This window comes from Centruroides vittatus, unplaced genomic scaffold (assembly GCF_030686945.1).
Source record: "Centruroides vittatus isolate TY-2023 unplaced genomic scaffold, ASM3068694v2 contig_799, whole genome shotgun sequence".
In the NCBI taxonomy this organism is placed as follows: Eukaryota; Metazoa; Arthropoda; class Arachnida; order Scorpiones; family Buthidae; genus Centruroides; species Centruroides vittatus.
In genome coordinates, this window is record NW_027122516.1 from 3,046,935 (window position 1) to 3,065,102 (window position 18,168).

At 33.0% G+C, this 18,168-nt stretch overlaps 1 protein-coding gene across 6 annotated transcripts; it reads left to right on the top strand.

Annotated features, from left to right (window-relative positions):
- Window positions 1-151: 151 nt before the first annotated feature.
- Window positions 152-13,856, top strand: LOC136981922 (protein pygopus-like). Of its 6 annotated transcripts, none has more exons than XM_067278310.1 (4): window positions 152-288; window positions 11,023-11,123; window positions 12,977-13,204; window positions 13,314-13,856. In XM_067278310.1, exons 1-4 carry the CDS (start codon window positions 252-254, stop codon window positions 13,578-13,580), a joined length of 633 nt encoding a protein of 210 aa, XP_067134411.1. In that variant the 5' UTR covers window positions 152-251; the 3' UTR covers window positions 13,581-13,856. The 6 variants fall into 6 exon arrangements, with proteins under 6 accessions (XP_067134411.1, XP_067134412.1, XP_067134414.1 ...); XM_067278311.1 differs by having other exon boundaries at window positions 12,992-13,204; XM_067278313.1 differs by having other exon boundaries at window positions 13,013-13,204.
- Window positions 13,857-18,168: the final 4,312 nt, after the last annotated feature.

Sequence of the window (18,168 nt, forward strand, 5' to 3'; positions counted from 1 at the left end):
AGTGACGAAGTGCCACCTTGTGGACAAAATATTAATTTACCATTACAATATTTTTCAATTTAATAATAATAATAATTTTAAACGTTAAAATTTTATTATAAAATATTCATTTAAAAGTTTTATCGTAAATTTACAAAAAAAAAAGAAAAAAAGAATTACGCAAATTTCGAGCGATAGATGGCACTTAACGATCCATCTTTGTTTATCGTTTTCGAAGTTGTAATGGCGTGTGTTTTCGTATAACGTTATCAATGCCGCGAGAGAGGAGGCCCCCCACGAAATTTAAAGGTAATGCATTAAATTTCAATTAAACTTCGCTTATAATTACCGCAATTGCGATTAAAACTATTCGTATGGTTAAAGATAGTGTTAACTCTAGTCTCCACGTGGTTTTTGCTGTTAACGAAATATGTCAGTTTCACAAAACGAACAGAAACTTTCCAATTCTGTAATTTGAAAGTGCATAAATGCTCCGAGGACGTCGTTTTAGATATAAAATAACCCATTATATGACATTAATTGGTATAAAATGGAAAATTGCCATCTTTTCGGCAATGATAAATCACTCCATTAAAGATTTATCCAAACAAAAAATGGAGTATAGTATATAAATAGTTGTTTAGTCATATTTGACATAAAATTATAAAAAGCAGAAGTGTGTCAATGTCTAGTTTGGAAAGATGTTCCAAGTTTACCTATTATTCCAAGTCATTTTTACGTTTTACAGCATTATTTTTGGTTCAGTACGAAATTACACTTTTCTTTTTAATAACCAGACGTTAAATAATATTATAATTTTGTAATTTCTCAAGATAATTTCTTCTATGTTAATATCCCTTGTTTAGATATGTAAATATGTTGTATACAACATATTTCGTTGGCTCCCGTGTGTATATCTATTATAAATTTGGTGATGTGTTAGGCAAAACATTAAAACACTGAGATGCATACCGTAAGTCCTAGTTTGTCCGGGGCAACCCTGGATTTCTCCTGTTTTTAATCCTCGAAAAACGGTTCTATTAATGCCTTGTAATACAAAATAACCAATTTATAGAGAGATAATTACTTTTTAAAAGCCATTTATATAAGTTCAGCCATTTTTTACATCTGTTTTTCACTCACTCTTAAAATCCATCCCAGTTTTGGTGACAAACGATGTGGTTGCACTATATATAATAGGCACCTATTTCCTCAGGTAGGAAAGATCTGATAGCAACAGAATTGACAGACATAAAGGATAGGGAATAACCCTCCAACCTGAACTAATTGTAAAAAAGTTATGAAGATTTAAAACATGTTGAAATCCAAATGTGGAAAACCCTTGTTAGTTTGAAATTCGGGTGACGAAATATTTGAGACTGCAAATTATCCAAGATTTACGTATTTCCGTACAATATGCCAACATATAATTTATTAAACAAATGGAATATGGCTACCTACTTACACAGAATGCTATTTTCGTTAAATAATAATAATAAACTGCTGGTAAACAACACGTGTCCGGTGAGAACCTCGCTGATTGCCAGATAGGTTTTATAAAAAAATAAAGCGGAATTCCTTGAAATGTAGCTCAAATTATTTTTAAAGTGGCTCAAAAAGTAGTAGCCTAGAGTCCTACAAATATCTGTCTGCTATGGTAACCCAATCTTGCAATCCCAAAACCCAGCCATATTTTATGAAATAAGAGGGAAAAAAAGAGGGGGAGTAGTTCATATATAAGGTGACACCCAAAAATGTGTCACCAAAAACAAAGCCATGTGATCAGATTAGAGTTGTTCTTGATCTATTCTCTTTTAGCGTAGAGGCAATTTGAGTTAACATATGCATATCACAGTTTGGATGGGATTTTCACTTCAAGTTACAAAGTAGCCATATTTCGAATTAATCAAATTCCTCGACGTGTAAATCTCTATATTCCTGGTCGGAACAAAAGTACAATTATGAACTAACAGGATTTCGAACTATCCGAGTTCGAATTAATGAGGATTTCCTGTATCTTTTATAGTGAGATGATACCTTAGTACTGTGGTTCCCAACTTATTTTTATCGTGGAACCCTTTTTGGTCTTGATAAAAAATTTTGAAACCTAACAGTTTTTACTGATTATAGGTAAACGTCAAATTAAAAAGTCAAAAGTAATTTCTTTGACATGCAAAACAAATATATTCATAATGGGAAAGCATTAATAATCTACACTCGAGAACCTTTATAACACAGTAACAGCAAAATTTCAATGATTACTAACATTTTCGACTGCTACCTCTGTCTTCATCAGGTTTATAACTAGTGAGATTTGAACATGGAACATCTTACATGTGCGTAGACAACCTTTAACTGTATATATTACCATAGTGGTAGAAATATCTCCGCACCATAGAACAGGGGGTGGGGAACTTTTTTAGCAATTACCCCAAAATATATTTTTGTAAGTCGATATTACCCCCCTCATTTTGAAAAGGAGAAAATCTATACAAATTTAAATTAAACACTATTTATTGAATCATTTTACACTGAAAATGAAAAAGTTTCAAGAAAATAATAAATAATAGACAAACCAAATAAAATTATCATTTTGGAACACAATAATTTCATTGAAAACTTTAACTCTAGGTTTTGGAGAAATTCCTTATTACCCCAATAATTTCATTTTTACCCCATTCAGGGTAATTTACCCTGGTTCCCCGACTGCTGCCATAGACAATAAATAATAAGATATAACTAATGACATATAAAGAGGTTGCTAAATGCTAGTGTTGCTCGTTCCTTTCATAACAGTACCTCCATGTATAGGAAACCTTATTGGCATCCTTGGAATTAATGCAGTTGCTGGCCAGGCTGGCTTTGTTGATTTCCAATGTCTCTGGGTTTTGCAGGTGTTCAATCTGATGTGATTAACTAACTAACTTGGCTTTATGGAGGTCTGCTTATATGTCAGCTTGTATGGAGGTCTGTGGCATAGGTATGATGTATATTAAATCACTTTCTGTGGTCTCTGAGGGGAATCATGTAGACATCCAGGGCCCGACTTTCATCAGCCCTATCTTTGTGCCCATGTGGACAGCAATTTCTTTATATATGGAGCTTAGATGCTGGTTATATTCCACTACCACATGTGATTGGTTAATGTTGTGATCCTGTGTTCCATTGGGCATTACTTGTGAGTTGGATATGTAGCATGCAGCTTGCTGGATGGAGTATGCATGTGCTAAGTTACGTATCAGGCCTCTAGCATATCCATGTTTTACTGCTGTGTTCAATGTGCTTTAACTTTGCTACAGTTTCTTCCCAGCTATTATGGTGCATGTGTGCTCATCTCGTTAGTGCACAAAAGGCAGTGATTTTATAAACAGGTCTGCCAAGTTTGCCAGAATAAATAATGGTACGTAGCATGGTTTGTAGTAGATGCTAGTTACCACCTGGCTCCCATTGAGACGAATGTTGATATCAATGAAATGAGTGCTTGTGATCTAGCTTGATGGTAAGGCCACATGGGTTGTTATTCATGGAGCTTACAAAATCATCCACATTGGGCTCAGCCTTTCATAGAATAAATACATCAACGTACCTCCTGTAAACCAGAATGTTCGATAGAAATAGAGGTATGACTTCACTCCAATTGCCGAACCACCAATTCGCATAAATCCCAAGAGGGTGCTGCCCATAGGTTTTTGTAAGTATGTGTTGTTATTGAAGCAGAAGAATGATGTATAACACAACATATGTGCTAGCTCCAACAAATGTTTACATTGCACATTTGCCCTGGGGGCACTTAGTAACATATCCCTAAGTGCACAGAAGCATGGTTGTATTTTTATTGAGGGGTATAGGGAGGTTGCAGTCAAAAATGTTAGTAATCATTAAAATTTTGCTGTTACTGTTTTATAAAGATTCTCAAGTGTAGATTGTCATTTCCAGTAACTCAGTAAGAAGTTGTTTAAGGAAAAATATTATTATTAATTACTAGTTTAATTTATTAACTTCACATTAATTTTTGCAGATGACTTCTTCAATGAATGTGGTGGGAGAATTGAATGCATTTGATTCTTTTTTTTTCTTGTAAATTGCTAAACAAACACCAAAGTATTCAAATATTGCTACTCCCTGGATGCAGTCTCTCCAATAGGAATATTTTTTTAATGTAAAAAGTCGAATACCTGATTCAATTCTCAAATCAATAAACTCCATGGATTTTATTTTCCTCAAATGAGAGCCATGCAAAGTTGTGTAGAGGTCCCCTTTTCTTATGGGATACTAATAATTTTTGAAACCCTTTCATTAAATAAGAAATATTGCTGAATTAACAAGAATGCCAAAAATTCGGCAAGTTACTTGCTAGATTTTTGTGTTGTTGCCATTAATTTGTATAAATGCATCTAGTTTCTTTTACGATATTGTCGAATTATTTAAAAAGAAATCATTTTAAATAGTTAAAGTATATCCTCCTCGTACACACCGGGGTGTATAATAGATAAATACAACACTTACTTGAGCCTGTGACTGGTGTGAAAATAAACAAAATCAAATCAACAAACGTTTTCCGAACACCTTCCGTGTCCTTCTTCAGGTTAAAACAGCTGAATTCTTTTTTATAACACCGTTCCAAACTTTTAAAAAACGTATTTGAACGATGACAGTTCGATTGTGTAATGTCCATTGCGCAAGCACTGTATCCGTCGTGTTCCCTACTGTTCTGAATTGTATTTCTCATGCATGTTTAGATATTCTTACATTGCATTCTTTTTTTAATCTTAGGGTCACATAACCCCATGTGTCATCGGACCTCAATCAGTTAAAGTATAGATATGATGACAAATAAGCTATCTAATTCAACATACTGAGTTAGAAAATTATTATTAAACCACATTTCTTATTAAATAATTCTTGAAAATTCTGTAATCCTGCATCTGCAGGTGTATAGGAACACTACCAGTAATTTGACGATACAAAACTTAAGGTTTAATTATATTTAATTTGGTTAATTTACATACATAAATAAATGCACTTCTTATATCAGGTCAGTCCATAAGTTTGTGCGTATTTTTATCTATAAAAAAACAGCAAAAAATTTTAATTAAATTTTATTTCAATCTATAATGTATTCACCATTATTTTGTACAATTTCTTGACATCTTGATGGTAGCTTTTTAATCCCGTCTTCGTAAAATGATTTCGGTTTTGAATCAAAATATTCAGAAATAGCTTTTTACATTGTTCTCTCATCCTCAAAAGTTTTCCCTTTTAAAAAATTCTGCAAACTGCGAAAAAGATGATAATCACTGGGAGCAATATCTGGCGAATATGGTGGATGAGGTAAAATTTCCCAGTTGTAGCTTTCAAGTTTCTGTACAGTTATTTTTGCAGCGTGTGGTCTGGCATTGTCATGCTGCAAGAGAACCTGCTTTTTGTTCACTAACGGCAGTCGATTTTTTTTTTCAATTTTTCATTTAAACGCTCTAATTGCGCACAATACATTTGAACTGTAATTGTTTGATTAGGTTCTAACAGCTCAAAGTGAATTACACCTGACATATCCCACCAAACAGACAAAAGAATTTTTTTTGGATGCAACCCACCTTTTGCAGTCGGTTTTGGCTGCTTGTCGCAATCCATCCATTGTCTTTTTCTCGTCACGTTATTATAGAGGATCCATTTTTCGTCTCCAGTAAACAGCCTACCAAGAAAAGGTTCTAAAGCAATATGGGATAAAAGAGACTGTGAAAGAAATGTTTACACGTTGTTGTCGGTTAGCTATTGACAATTTATGTGGTATCCATTTTCCTAGCTTTGAAACTTTTCCGATTTGTTGTAGGTGCCTATGAACAGTTCCTTGGGATGAATTTAAACATTCCACAATTTCATCAACTGTTAAAGATGGTTCTGCTTCAACTAGTGCAGAGAGAGCATCATCATCAAAGTCAACGGGTCTTCCAGTACGAGCCTTATCCTCCACACTAAAATCATTGTTTCTAAATCTTTCAAACCACTTCTGCGCAGTCCTTGCACTAATTACAATTTGATTATGTACAGTATTTATTTTTTTGGCTGCATTTGTAGCATTCTCACCACTTAAAAATAAAAAGTATAAAACACGTCTTTTGTATTCGTCGGTTACTTCCATTTTTTAACGAAAATAAACAACTGAAATGTTCACAATTCTGAACAGTATTATATGAATGAGATCCAATTTAACACTTCAGTGTAAAAATTATCACATTAGACTGACATTTTTAACAGCAAAACAAGATTTTTCTCAAGGTCATAAAAATGTGAATGGACTTATGGACTGACCTGATACTTTAGCTGCTTTCTAATGATCTAGAATTTTGAAACGTTCTGGCTTTTATGCTTTTGAAAATGTAGTCGGCTAAGATAGCAGAGGTGGTTTCAATGTTATGGAAAATATCACTCAATCAATTCGTATTCATCTAATTCAAATGTATGAGACATTGATGTGATCTAATCTGTTATTAATCTGTTTGTTACTAAGCCAACAAAAACATGCCAGATTTGGCATCATTAATTTGTTTTCATAAATAATTTTGCACCTTAATTTTACCAAATAAAGCAGGTAATTCTAATATCAGATGATTGTAATTAAAGTCCCTCTATTCAACATTGTCCAGAGAGATATTTAACAGTCCAAATGCAACATTGTATGGTGACATTTCAGGGCAATTGTGTAAAAAAAATTTTTTGTACCAGACTATGGCACTTTTAACACTGAAAGCAACAAAAAAAAAAAAATAGTTTCATCTATGGAGATGCTTAAAAAGTTTGGTTTATCAAGGACAGGTTGCAAATTTGGAAGCCTTGAAAGACTACCATATTGCCTGTAATAAGCATCACAGAGGATCGATAATGATTGCTTTCAGGTTTTATACCTTGAGAATGGGATTCACATTGCGCAGTATTCCCTGCAAGCTAAGGTCTTTCTATACCTTGAATAAATAAAATATTAGTTGCTTGTAGCTCCAAGTATCAGTGGTAAGTTTTGGTACACAAATTGTCTTTACAGAAATATGTTACGAACATCCTGAAGTGTCATCGCGTCAAATTTGGTTCATTCAAATTGTTGCCGAATATCTGTCTAGATCAGTCGTGAGCAACCCACAGTCCTCAAAGTCCCGATTTGCAGCCTCTGAGATTTTGTCAATTTTATTTTCTTGTCTGTACACAAGCTGATATTCATGACAAAGAACATTCAAACTAAACTTATATAATTTATTCTCATCTTTTAGCTGGATATTATTTTTGTAGCTAGTGTAATAGAAGTTATCAAATATACTCAGTGTGCTTAAAAGCCTGCAACTCCTTAAGAAAAATGGATGTTATGTTTACCTGTGGCCCGCATCTGGAAAAGTTTGCTCATCACTGGCTTACTCTATACAACATTGAATAAGGGTACTTTAATTATGATCATTATTCAAAAATATTTGCCATCTTATAAATTTTTTTTATGTAAGAAGGAAAGGAATCAAAAGATGAAACAAATATTGGCATCTCTATACTTTCCTATTTTTATTATTATTTGAATCTCATTGTGAAGTGTCTCGCAAGCACATTAGAATGTGTATATGAGATTTTCATATAAACAGTTTTGATTTTTATATTAAAAATCTAAAGATATGTAATATAAAACATAATGAGGCCTATAATGATGATGGTAACCAGTATTGATGCTAAGATTTTCATTTTGGGTGGGTGTTATCTGCACATCATATCATCAAACAAACTCATTTTTAAAATTTAGTAATCAATTTTAAGTAAGACATATAAACGGAACATGTAATTACTTGGCAAACATCAATTCATATGTAAAGAAATCCCTAATAATGGTTAGTATAGACAGCGATTCAACAAAAATCTTCACCAAAAGTAAATCAAATAATAACTCTATTTTCCAGGAAAGACTTGTCATTCTTGCCAGTTGTCTAAAATTCCTATTCTTATAATGTAATATAAATTCCTATAATGTAAATGCTTATATGCACTCTATAGGTAACTATTATACTCTAATCTAGATACTTTTATTTTGTTAATATTTAACAATTTGTTTATTTATTAATTTGATTAAATACATATAATTCAGGCCAATGAATTGGAAACAGCAATTTAATATTTTATTGGACCACCTTTAGTGTGAATTACATCATTTACTCGATTTGACATGGATCCTACAAGGTGCTGAAGTGCTTCTAAGTCCAATGCACACCAGGTATTCGCTAGACTTTCCTTTAGTTCACATAGATATGACGGAAGTGGATTTTGCTGGCAGATATGTCATTCTAACATGTCCCGTATGTTCTTGACAGGGTTAAGAACTAGGCTCTGTGGTGGCCAGGGTGGATTGCAAAAGTTGTATTCATTCTTGCTGAACCACTGCTGAACAATTCTTGCACATGGACAGTAGCGTTGTCATCAAAGAGAGAGCTATCACATGCAGGGAAAAAAATGCAACATTGCAGGATGAACTTGATTGGCAACAATGTTCAGGTACTCGTTGGAAGTCACCCAACCTTCCAGGAATATCGGCGGACCAGTTCCGTCCCAACAGAACATGCCCCTTATCATAACACCCCCACCAGAACCTTCAGTCATGTTAATGAGGCAAGCAGGGTCATTGCTTCATGAGGCTCCCTCCAAACCATCTGTCTACTGTCAGTACAGAAAATAAGGTGTACCATGATTTGTGTGATCACACTACTTTTTTCCAGTCCTCAGATGTCCAATCACAGTGCTCTTGGCACCACTGCAGACGAACTTTCCGGTTCTTTGCAGAAATCAGTGGTTTTCGATAGGCCTGCAACTGTTCATAATGATTCTTTTCAGTTTTCTGCACAAAGTTCAGGTAGATATGGGTTGGGGGCAGGAGTCATTAAATTCTTTCGTCAATTGCTGCACAGAGGAGGTCCTTTTTTCCACACTAGCCTTTTCGGACGACGTCAGTTGCATTCCTGATTAACTGTTTCGGAGCCACAGTTACTTGTTTTAGACATCAACTACGGATTATTTTTCCACCAATTGAACACTCAGGATATCTCACCTTTGGAAAAACCAGTCAGTGCTACAGTTCTTGATATCACAGCTCCAGCAAGATGGGCACCCACAATTGGCCCTTTTTGAAACTCTGTCAAGTCCTTCGTTTTTCCCATTTTCATAAACCTAATGGCCATACTGACCCAACAACATTCTTAAATAGGAGGAGATGAACGCGTGGTAACTCACATGACTCAAGTGTTTTGCATATAAGCTGCAAAATTACATTTACTTAACATGCACGAGGGTTTCTAATTCATTGGCCAGTGAGTGTATATGTAGTTTTTTAATTTTTTAAAATATTACACCATGGAAAACATAATACAAAATAGCCCTCTAAACCAGTGATCGGCAACCGGTGGTCCATGGGGAAATTTGGATATTGATCAACTGAAGGTTAAGCAAAGTATTACCAAAGAAATGCAAAATGCTTAGTTGCTTTTTTTTCACTCATTGGGGGTTTTATTCGAATCTAAAACTAAATACGAAGTGACTGTTATCAATAAATAATATTGTAAGTGTGATTGTCGTCCTTCGTGGAAAAGCACTAATAATCCATAAACTTATTTCAAACAAGCAGCAATGAACTTTAGGCTTGTATTAATTTGTTATAATTAAACAAGCGAGTTTCGTATTAATATAGTAAAATTAAACTTTTATGATCATTATGCTACAGATTTTATATCGTTTAAAAAATTCATGATAGTGGCCCGTGGGATTCAAAATTGTGAATTTAGTGGTCCGTGAGGTCAGAAAGGTTGCAGACCACTGCTCTAAACTATAAAAAAGTATTCACAGATTTTTAAGTGAACTATTGTATATATGCAGCTCAACTCTGTTGTAATGTGAAGCAAGTGTGAGTCCCCAAGTTTCATAAGCTGAAATGTAAATTTAGTTGATATAGAAGAAATTTACATTTTTTCCAAATTACAGTATTTTAAGTTTGGGTAATTTTAGGACTAGTAGTAGGACATTTTTTCAAGTCGGCTGTTTATGGCATAGAATATACATGAAAAAAAAAAAATCATACTTATATCAGTAAATTTCTAATATTTCGTTTTTAAATTGAGGTCAACTCCCATGATGTTTTAGACCATTTCTTGGAAAGCCAGGTGAGCTTGAAAGCCTACTGCTTGTACAAGTTCCCATTTGTTCCAGTTAATTAAGCAGGATATGCAAGTTTGATTCTCATATCATGCGGGTTCACATTGCACTATGTAGCATTCTATGCGGCACACGAGTGCCCTTCCCACGAGACAGTCACTCACTCTGCCGAAGCTTGATAACAATTGAAAGGAAGTCTGTGGGACATGTCATTTTATATTTTGAAATAAAAAAGATTGAAGCTTCACAACATGTGTGATGAATCGCATAGTTTTGCATCTGGATACTCAATAACTCAGATGACTTTGTACTATGGAGACTTTTTGATCAGAATCATTAGAACTGTAAAATATCAAAGATTCAGCTAAATACACCAGGAACACTTTCCTGTAAGGCTTGTGTAGAGTCCTTTGAATTTTATGTCATGCATGCAATCAGAGGTTATAATTCTAAACAATACCGATCTTCAACTTGTTGATACCATCCATTCCCTTGAAAATGCAAAAGAAAAACGAAATTTAAGGTCCAAAGATTTTATTTTTAAGTTACTGAAATCCCTCGCCTAGGGTTATCGTTTGGTCCTGCCTCCAGTGCCCTCCTGTTGCCCCTTTGTTTCTTTTTGCTCCCCCTAGATTTACTCACTGCCCCCTGGGGCAGTAGCATCCACTTTTGGAAACCACTGGTCTAATGTATGTATATTTTTTAATTAATTGAATGTTTTGATTAGCCGTAAATGATAAGGTAGGTATACACTTGAGATGTTTGAAATATTAGAAGGTAAAATTATCAAAAGTTAGATCAAGAAAATCTTGATATATTATTGGATATTGATTGTATTAACTATTAAATAAATTATTTATATGATAAAAATAATATTAACAGGAGAAACTGACAGTGGAAGTGGTGAGTTAAAAACAGCAAATCAACCTGAAAGTCCTTCGGGAAAGAAGAGGCGTACGTCTGCTGCCACCACAGCTGCTCAGGTATGTAAAATTTAAATTATTATTATTATTATTCTTGTATTTTAACTATTTTATAATTAAAATAAATTCGAGTAATAAAGTTGATAACTCATTGTCGCTTACAAAATCTTATCCATCTTTCTTTTAATATTCATAATTTCTCAAGATGATAATATAAATTGTTTTAACAAAACTGTTAAAGAAATTCATGTTCTTAATCTTAAGGGAATGAATCAAAAATTTTAAAGAATTCTTACTTATTTTTTAATGGATAAGAATTATCTTTACAGAAGTAAACAAAAAGATGCTCCGTGCTTTAATGGTGCTCTTGTTAAGTATGATTCATTCCCCTAAACAAGAATTTGGATAAGAAGTCTTGAGATGAGTAAATTTTGTTTTTTTTTTTACCTATCTTATTCACAGGATTTTTATTTTATTTTGTCATAATAAATTACAGTATGTTAATCTGTTTTAAAGAAATGGCATGTGTGTTTATGCATATGTTTCAATTTCATTAAACTGGACTATTTGTGATGTCACAAATTAACATCTAATGTATATAAGTAAACTCCACTAATGCAATACTTTAAAACCAGACAATCTGGTTTTAAAGTAATCGGGCTGTAATAATAATAGCCTATCCATCTCATTACCATTTGATTATACTATAACAAATTCTGCCATAAGATCATTGTTATTCATATTTTGTCAGCTTGTGTATTTGAATCTTGCTTCAAATACAGATGTTTATGGCTTTGCAAGAAAGCAATTTAGCCACATATTATGTGGCTTTATTGTTAATTTGAAAAAATTAAACTTTGCAATATATTCCAACAAATAATAATTTTATTATGGCTAAACTCATAAATAAAAAATTTACTTATATTTAGTTTGAATTTTAAAATTGTGCCCAATAAATTTCTTGATAACATAGCATATTACTTTTATTTCATTTCTGATCATAGTGTTATGCAGAGAAAAACAGAATAAGATTAATTCAGATTTCATCTATTTTGGTGCATCATATAAACACGAACATAATGGAATGTCTGTTTAACAATAGTAAAAATGTCTTTCAATTAAATTATCTAAACTCAAATGTATAGTGTTTTCACGTGGATGACTTGCAGATTCCATCGGTTTAAAATTCGCAGCAGATAAGCAGTGCCGGTGGCGTAGCTATGGTTCTTGGGGCCCAGTGCGGAACCAGATTTGTGGGCCCCGGAAAATTTTTTCGGGTTTTTTTTCTTATGATTTTGGGGCCCCCGGGGGCCCGGTGCGGATCGTACCTACCGCACCCCGTAGCTACACCACTGAGCAGTGCTGTTGCATAATCTATTAATTTTGCAATTCATTACAAGGTAGTTAAACAGCTTTTTCTTTGTGTGAAGTTAGAGAGTATCATAGAAATGGCTGGCGGTAATTTACATATTAAAAATATATTAAAGAATACAAAAAAATTTTAAGAAGTGCGGCCTAAAATAAAAGATCATCTCTGTAAGTGAAGATTGTTTTTTTGTTGCTGGTGTTGTGCAATGACAGATTGTGAAGACAAATTTTTTGTATTCTTCAGTGTATTTTTAAATTACTAAAAAGTATTTTTGTAAAATGATTCTGTTTGAAATATTCCAGTTCTTCTTCTATTATTATAAACTGCATTTTAGTAAGTGCCATATTTTGAATGCCATTTTGGAAGTATAAATTGTGCAAAGGTTTTATATATACGATATACATATAATATGGCACTAACTAAAATAGAGTATATAAATTTTTTAAAAAATTTATATAATCTGCATAAAAATTCAGTGTAAATAATGATGAAAATAATAAATTATAAAATTTAGTATTTTGTAGTAAAATAATTTCATTAAAAGTATCCTTACATTAAGGGAAGAAAAAATATTTTCCAGCCAAGTCCATCCCTTCCAGACTTAGTACCACCACCACCATTGACTGGTTATGGCGAAACCATCGTTGCAAGTAATCCGTTTGATGACACACTGCCGACTGCTAATAATACATCTGTCCCACCCATGCCAGGCCCTGGCATGACTCCTGGGCCTCCAATGCATCCTAAGCCAGTGCCTATGTCATCTGGAAAGGTTAATTCAACAATCATTTTCAATTTTTGTGTACCTTACTTTTTAGTTTGAAAAGTAAGGCTGTTAATAATTTCTCTTAATTAAATGATTATAATTTTTAAATTCTAAGGTCTATCCTCCCGATCAGCCAATGGTATTTAATCCTCAAAATCCCAATGCACCTCCTATTTATCCCTGTGGTATTTGTCACAAAGAAGTTCACGACAACGATCAGGCCATACTGTGCGAGAGCGGATGCAACTTCTGGTTCCACAGAGCTTGTACCGGACTGACCGATGCCGCCTATCATCTCTTAACTGCCGAAGTCTATGCCGAATGGGTTTGTGATAAATGCCTTTCATCAAAAAATATCCCTCTTGTAAAATTTAAACCGTAGTTGTTTTTAGAAAGTTACATAAATGCATATTTGAAAGCTACATTTGTATGTGTCGAAGTCAAAAGCTACATGATTTTTCTGGATACATTGTGTTTTATCAGGCATCTCATTGTTACTTATTTGTACATTCAATGTTTTGTACTCATCACAACAGTTTTTAATTAAATTATTCCAACCATCTATTTTTCTAAAATGCATTTTATGAACTTTCTACCTCATGTTATATACATTAGTTGTGTTGTATATTGTTAAAATAAATGTACATTAAAGAATTTATTATCTTGTATTGTTTCATTTAAATTTTGAAAATTTTCTGTATTTTTTTCATGTTATAAATGAAAAAAAAGGAAATCAGCAAATAAACGTGTAAGGTAGTATTATCATATATATCATATAAATTATAAAACTTTCAACAAGTATTGTACATTCTAATGAACAAACAAGTAAAACAGCAAGGCCATTTTTGGGATAAGACTGTCTCAGAGACTTGGGGCTCAACTGCGCACCATTTTCTATAGAAAAGAGAAAAATGAGCACTAACCAATGAGTAAAAGCCGACACCAGTACTCGGGGTCATGGGATAGATTACGGTGTGCTTCGTTGCCACTGTGGTTACGACGGGTTGCGTTGTCACAGACCTGTTCTCGGGTACAAATATCTTCCCACTTACAGTAGCCGAATTGTCCAACTTGTTGTTTTGCAGGATGGCGAAACGAGAGCAACTCTCGTCGTTTTGCCATCCTGCAAAACAAGAGCAAGAGAATACACATGTAATGTGTGTCGCACGTCTGTCAAAATTCGATTTCACAACATTTGCATTTCGAAATTCCCAACAAGCAACACACGTGCAAATCTCGCCTAGCACCTGTTTGTAGAAACAGTGTTGCCATTTTATTTTGACTTTGTTCTCAGTCCCAACTACCTACAAATCTGTTTTTTTTTGTGCACTCATGATTTGGGCATTAAATACTCTATGCCAAATTCCAACTCCTGACATGTACTCCTTCATAACATTACCTCTAAGGTGTCCAACTATTGACAGCACGATTTTATAGACAAGACAGTTTTGTCAATAATGAAGGTTGGAATTTTCTTCTAATAAGAATAAACTGATGACCAAATGGCCAAAAATAGTTAAGGCATTAGCCTATCATTCTGGAGAATCAAGATCCAGTCCCAGGCGAGCAACCTCGAATTTTCCATGCATTCTGGCCTAGATCTCTGGGTCCAATATCTCAGCACCTAACCAATTTACCTTGTGGGCCCGACCAAACCCATGATAAATTATGATTAAAAATGTCCTCTTAGAGCCCTTGGGACAAAGTCAAATAATGAAAAAAAATGTTTTCCTTTATCTCAATAAAAGAACACTTATTTTTAGGTTAAAAATGATCACATATGCATTGAAAAGCTATGTTCTTAATTCAGTATTCATAGAACATTATCCTTTCATTCCAAAATATAATCCTCAATTGACAGGTGGTCTTGAATTTCAATTTATTTTTTGTTTGCATTAGATATAGAAGATTGTTTTCAGTCTTATGTTAAACGTAAAATAAAATTGTGCGCTATATTTTAAGATTTGTTTTGTGTATTTTCTGTAAAGCACCCACTAGAAGAAGTTTTTGAACTAAATATTTTGTGGCAAAATTCTTTTCTGCATCTTTGCATAGTTTTTATACGAATTTTGATGTCAATCTGCTCATTGGTCGTAGCTACAGTGTATTCTAAATAGGGAGACTTTAATTACAGCCACCTGTATGTTATGCTATGCTACGGTAATTGAAATAAAAGCGTCTTGATAATAGCAACAAAATTATCAAGAATTTCCTTTTGTTCAGTCAGAAGAGAGTCAGTTAAGTACATAATTTAATGCATTAGGTTTATTAAAAAATTGCATCATTACTTGTATTAAAAATGTGTATTATTAATTAAAATCACATACAATGGCACCGTGAAGGAAAGCAAAATAATAATTAGTAAACACTAAAAAGAATTCTAATTAATATATCAGAATATAACAGATTCTTGTGGCAAATGCATTGCTCCAGCTTTGGAAATGTTTGAGGTTGATTTCCTATGATCCATAATTGTCAAGTGATTACTTGATATCCTGGGAGACTTCCTCCAGAACCAAAATGAAGTAATTGTCATTTGGAATTTCTTTAAGCCTAAATGCATGTAGAAATGCCCACAGTGCATTTTTTCACTTTATTCTCTCTTTGTACATGTGTTGATACTACTGCAAAGCCCAAGTCTATGTCCAGAATTAAGTTATACAAATATCCTATTTTTTGTTGGTGAATTTTCTTAGATCTGATATCCAAATTTTGTTTGTAACTGGTGTAATCCCAACAGTCTGACATCAATCTTGGTAAAAACTATAATAGCTTCCTTAATTCATTAAGGAAACAAGTATGGTTTAATTATAAAAGGTTTTATTGAGCCCTACTTATGTCTAAAGGTTGGCAAAAATATGACAGTCTTTTCTGTTTCTTGGAGTTTTTTTGTTTGTTTTCAAGGCCTTAATCTCAATGGCTGCTCACAACACAAATTTGCAAATAACCACCTGCAGCACTAACAGCACCATATATTATTTACAATGCTACAACAGATTGTTCTCGTAGATGTTTCACCAAGAGCTCTTTATCAATACTGAAACCACTTTCTACAGTGGCACTTCCATGAGACAGAATAAAGATATTCTTTATGAAAGTAAACAAACTTACAAATTCTTCTTGTTCAATAAACTGCAATATAGTTCATCAAATCTATCTTTTAAATGAATTCATTGCATTTTTGACATGTAATAAGGCCAAAACTGCTGAATTACTTTGTTAGAAATGACTGGATTCATTTGATTTCAGTTAATGAAAACTTCAAATACCACTTCTAAACACTTCATATAAATAAAAATATCTAATTACTTACCCTTGCATGGATTTTGTGATAGTGTTGACAAATTCAGATGTCTATTCTGATTATGCAGAAGTTTGCCCTATAGAGTTATGTTACCTCTGGTTATAGTTCACCCTATTTAGATATGTCGTGGGCACTAAGAAGGACCTCCTTTATGATATAGCTTTCATCACTAAATAATAAGATACTTATTTTTTAGAGGATGAAAGACAAGCTGTATCTGGTTTAACTGATACAAATAATTTGGTTCTATAATCAACAAACCAGTTGAAGTTGTAATGATTATATTGATGAAACTAACATAAAACAGTAAGAGAAGTATTGTTGAAGACTCCTGTTTACATTATATCTTTCCAAAATCTTTGTAAACTGTTATTGAAAATAACAGCAAACTTGGTAAATTTGCTTAAATCACAATTGGATTTCTAGAAATGATGAGATTACAAAACTTGTTATCGATATGGAAAATAAATAAATGCATAAAGTTGCATCATATGAAGAGGAACTCAAAACTTTTTTATATTTCAGAACAGTTCAGTATGTACAGCACTTTATTGCTCGACATGTCACGATGACGACAATTGTTCCGTCAAAACAGTGAATTCAGGCAATTATTTTTGTATAAAGGATTTCATATGAAAGTGCCAGGAAATTTATTCAGCATTAAAAAATAATGTTTACAATGTAAAAGACAATCTATTTAAATTCATTGTGAGGATTTCAGGATATCTGGCAAAACTGATTTTAAATTCCTGACTTTTCCAGGTTTTCCAGAATATGAAATGAAAAATTTCAGGTATTCTCCAAAAATTCAAAATTTACCAAAATCTTGTTTAGCAAGCTAAAATGCTTGTAAAATAATGTAAATTGTTGTTAGTCCCCAACTTACTATTGTCTTGTACTAAAGACAACTAGGACTCATTTCCAAATCCCATTCTCACTAATTATGTGGTATGACAATTATAACACTGCATGCACTTTCTTCCTCAGTGTGTGTGTAACATTAGTTTCCATTATTAAAACACTACTAAGGTCTGTGTGTTTCCAAGTGGCTACATTCGTAATTTAAAAACATTTCTTTTTAATCACACAGATTATTACAAACATATGATATGCAAATATTTCAGTTCCAATGTATTTTGAATTGATTAAGAAATAAGCATTTTAGAATTAATTCTGAGTCATAAGTGAAATGTTTGCATGAAAATCTCCATATTTTTAAAAAATATTAAACATTTGTTTCAATTTTAACACACTTAGATAAGATCTTTGTATTATGCACATACCTACAACATACCTTTTACATTACTCCAGTGTAGTTATACTTCTATTTTTTCGATCTTTGTATTGTTCTCATATTACACTATTGCAATTTAATTGGTTACCATAATCAAATTAATATATGTACACATGTGGTATTATTGTACATATTATGAACATTTTCTGACAAATTTCAGGAGTTAAAAAACAGAGTGCAATAATTTTATTTCAATTGCAGATGCAAAATATGGAACCAAATCATATCAAAAATAGGGCTCTGACCTCCATCTCCATACTCTAAAACCTGAATTTACTTTTCTTCATTTTCCTAAGATTCCCAATAGTTAGAGGACCTCTTTGTAAATCTTTAAAGTATCAAACTTAAAGTGCTGAACTGATATACTGGTTT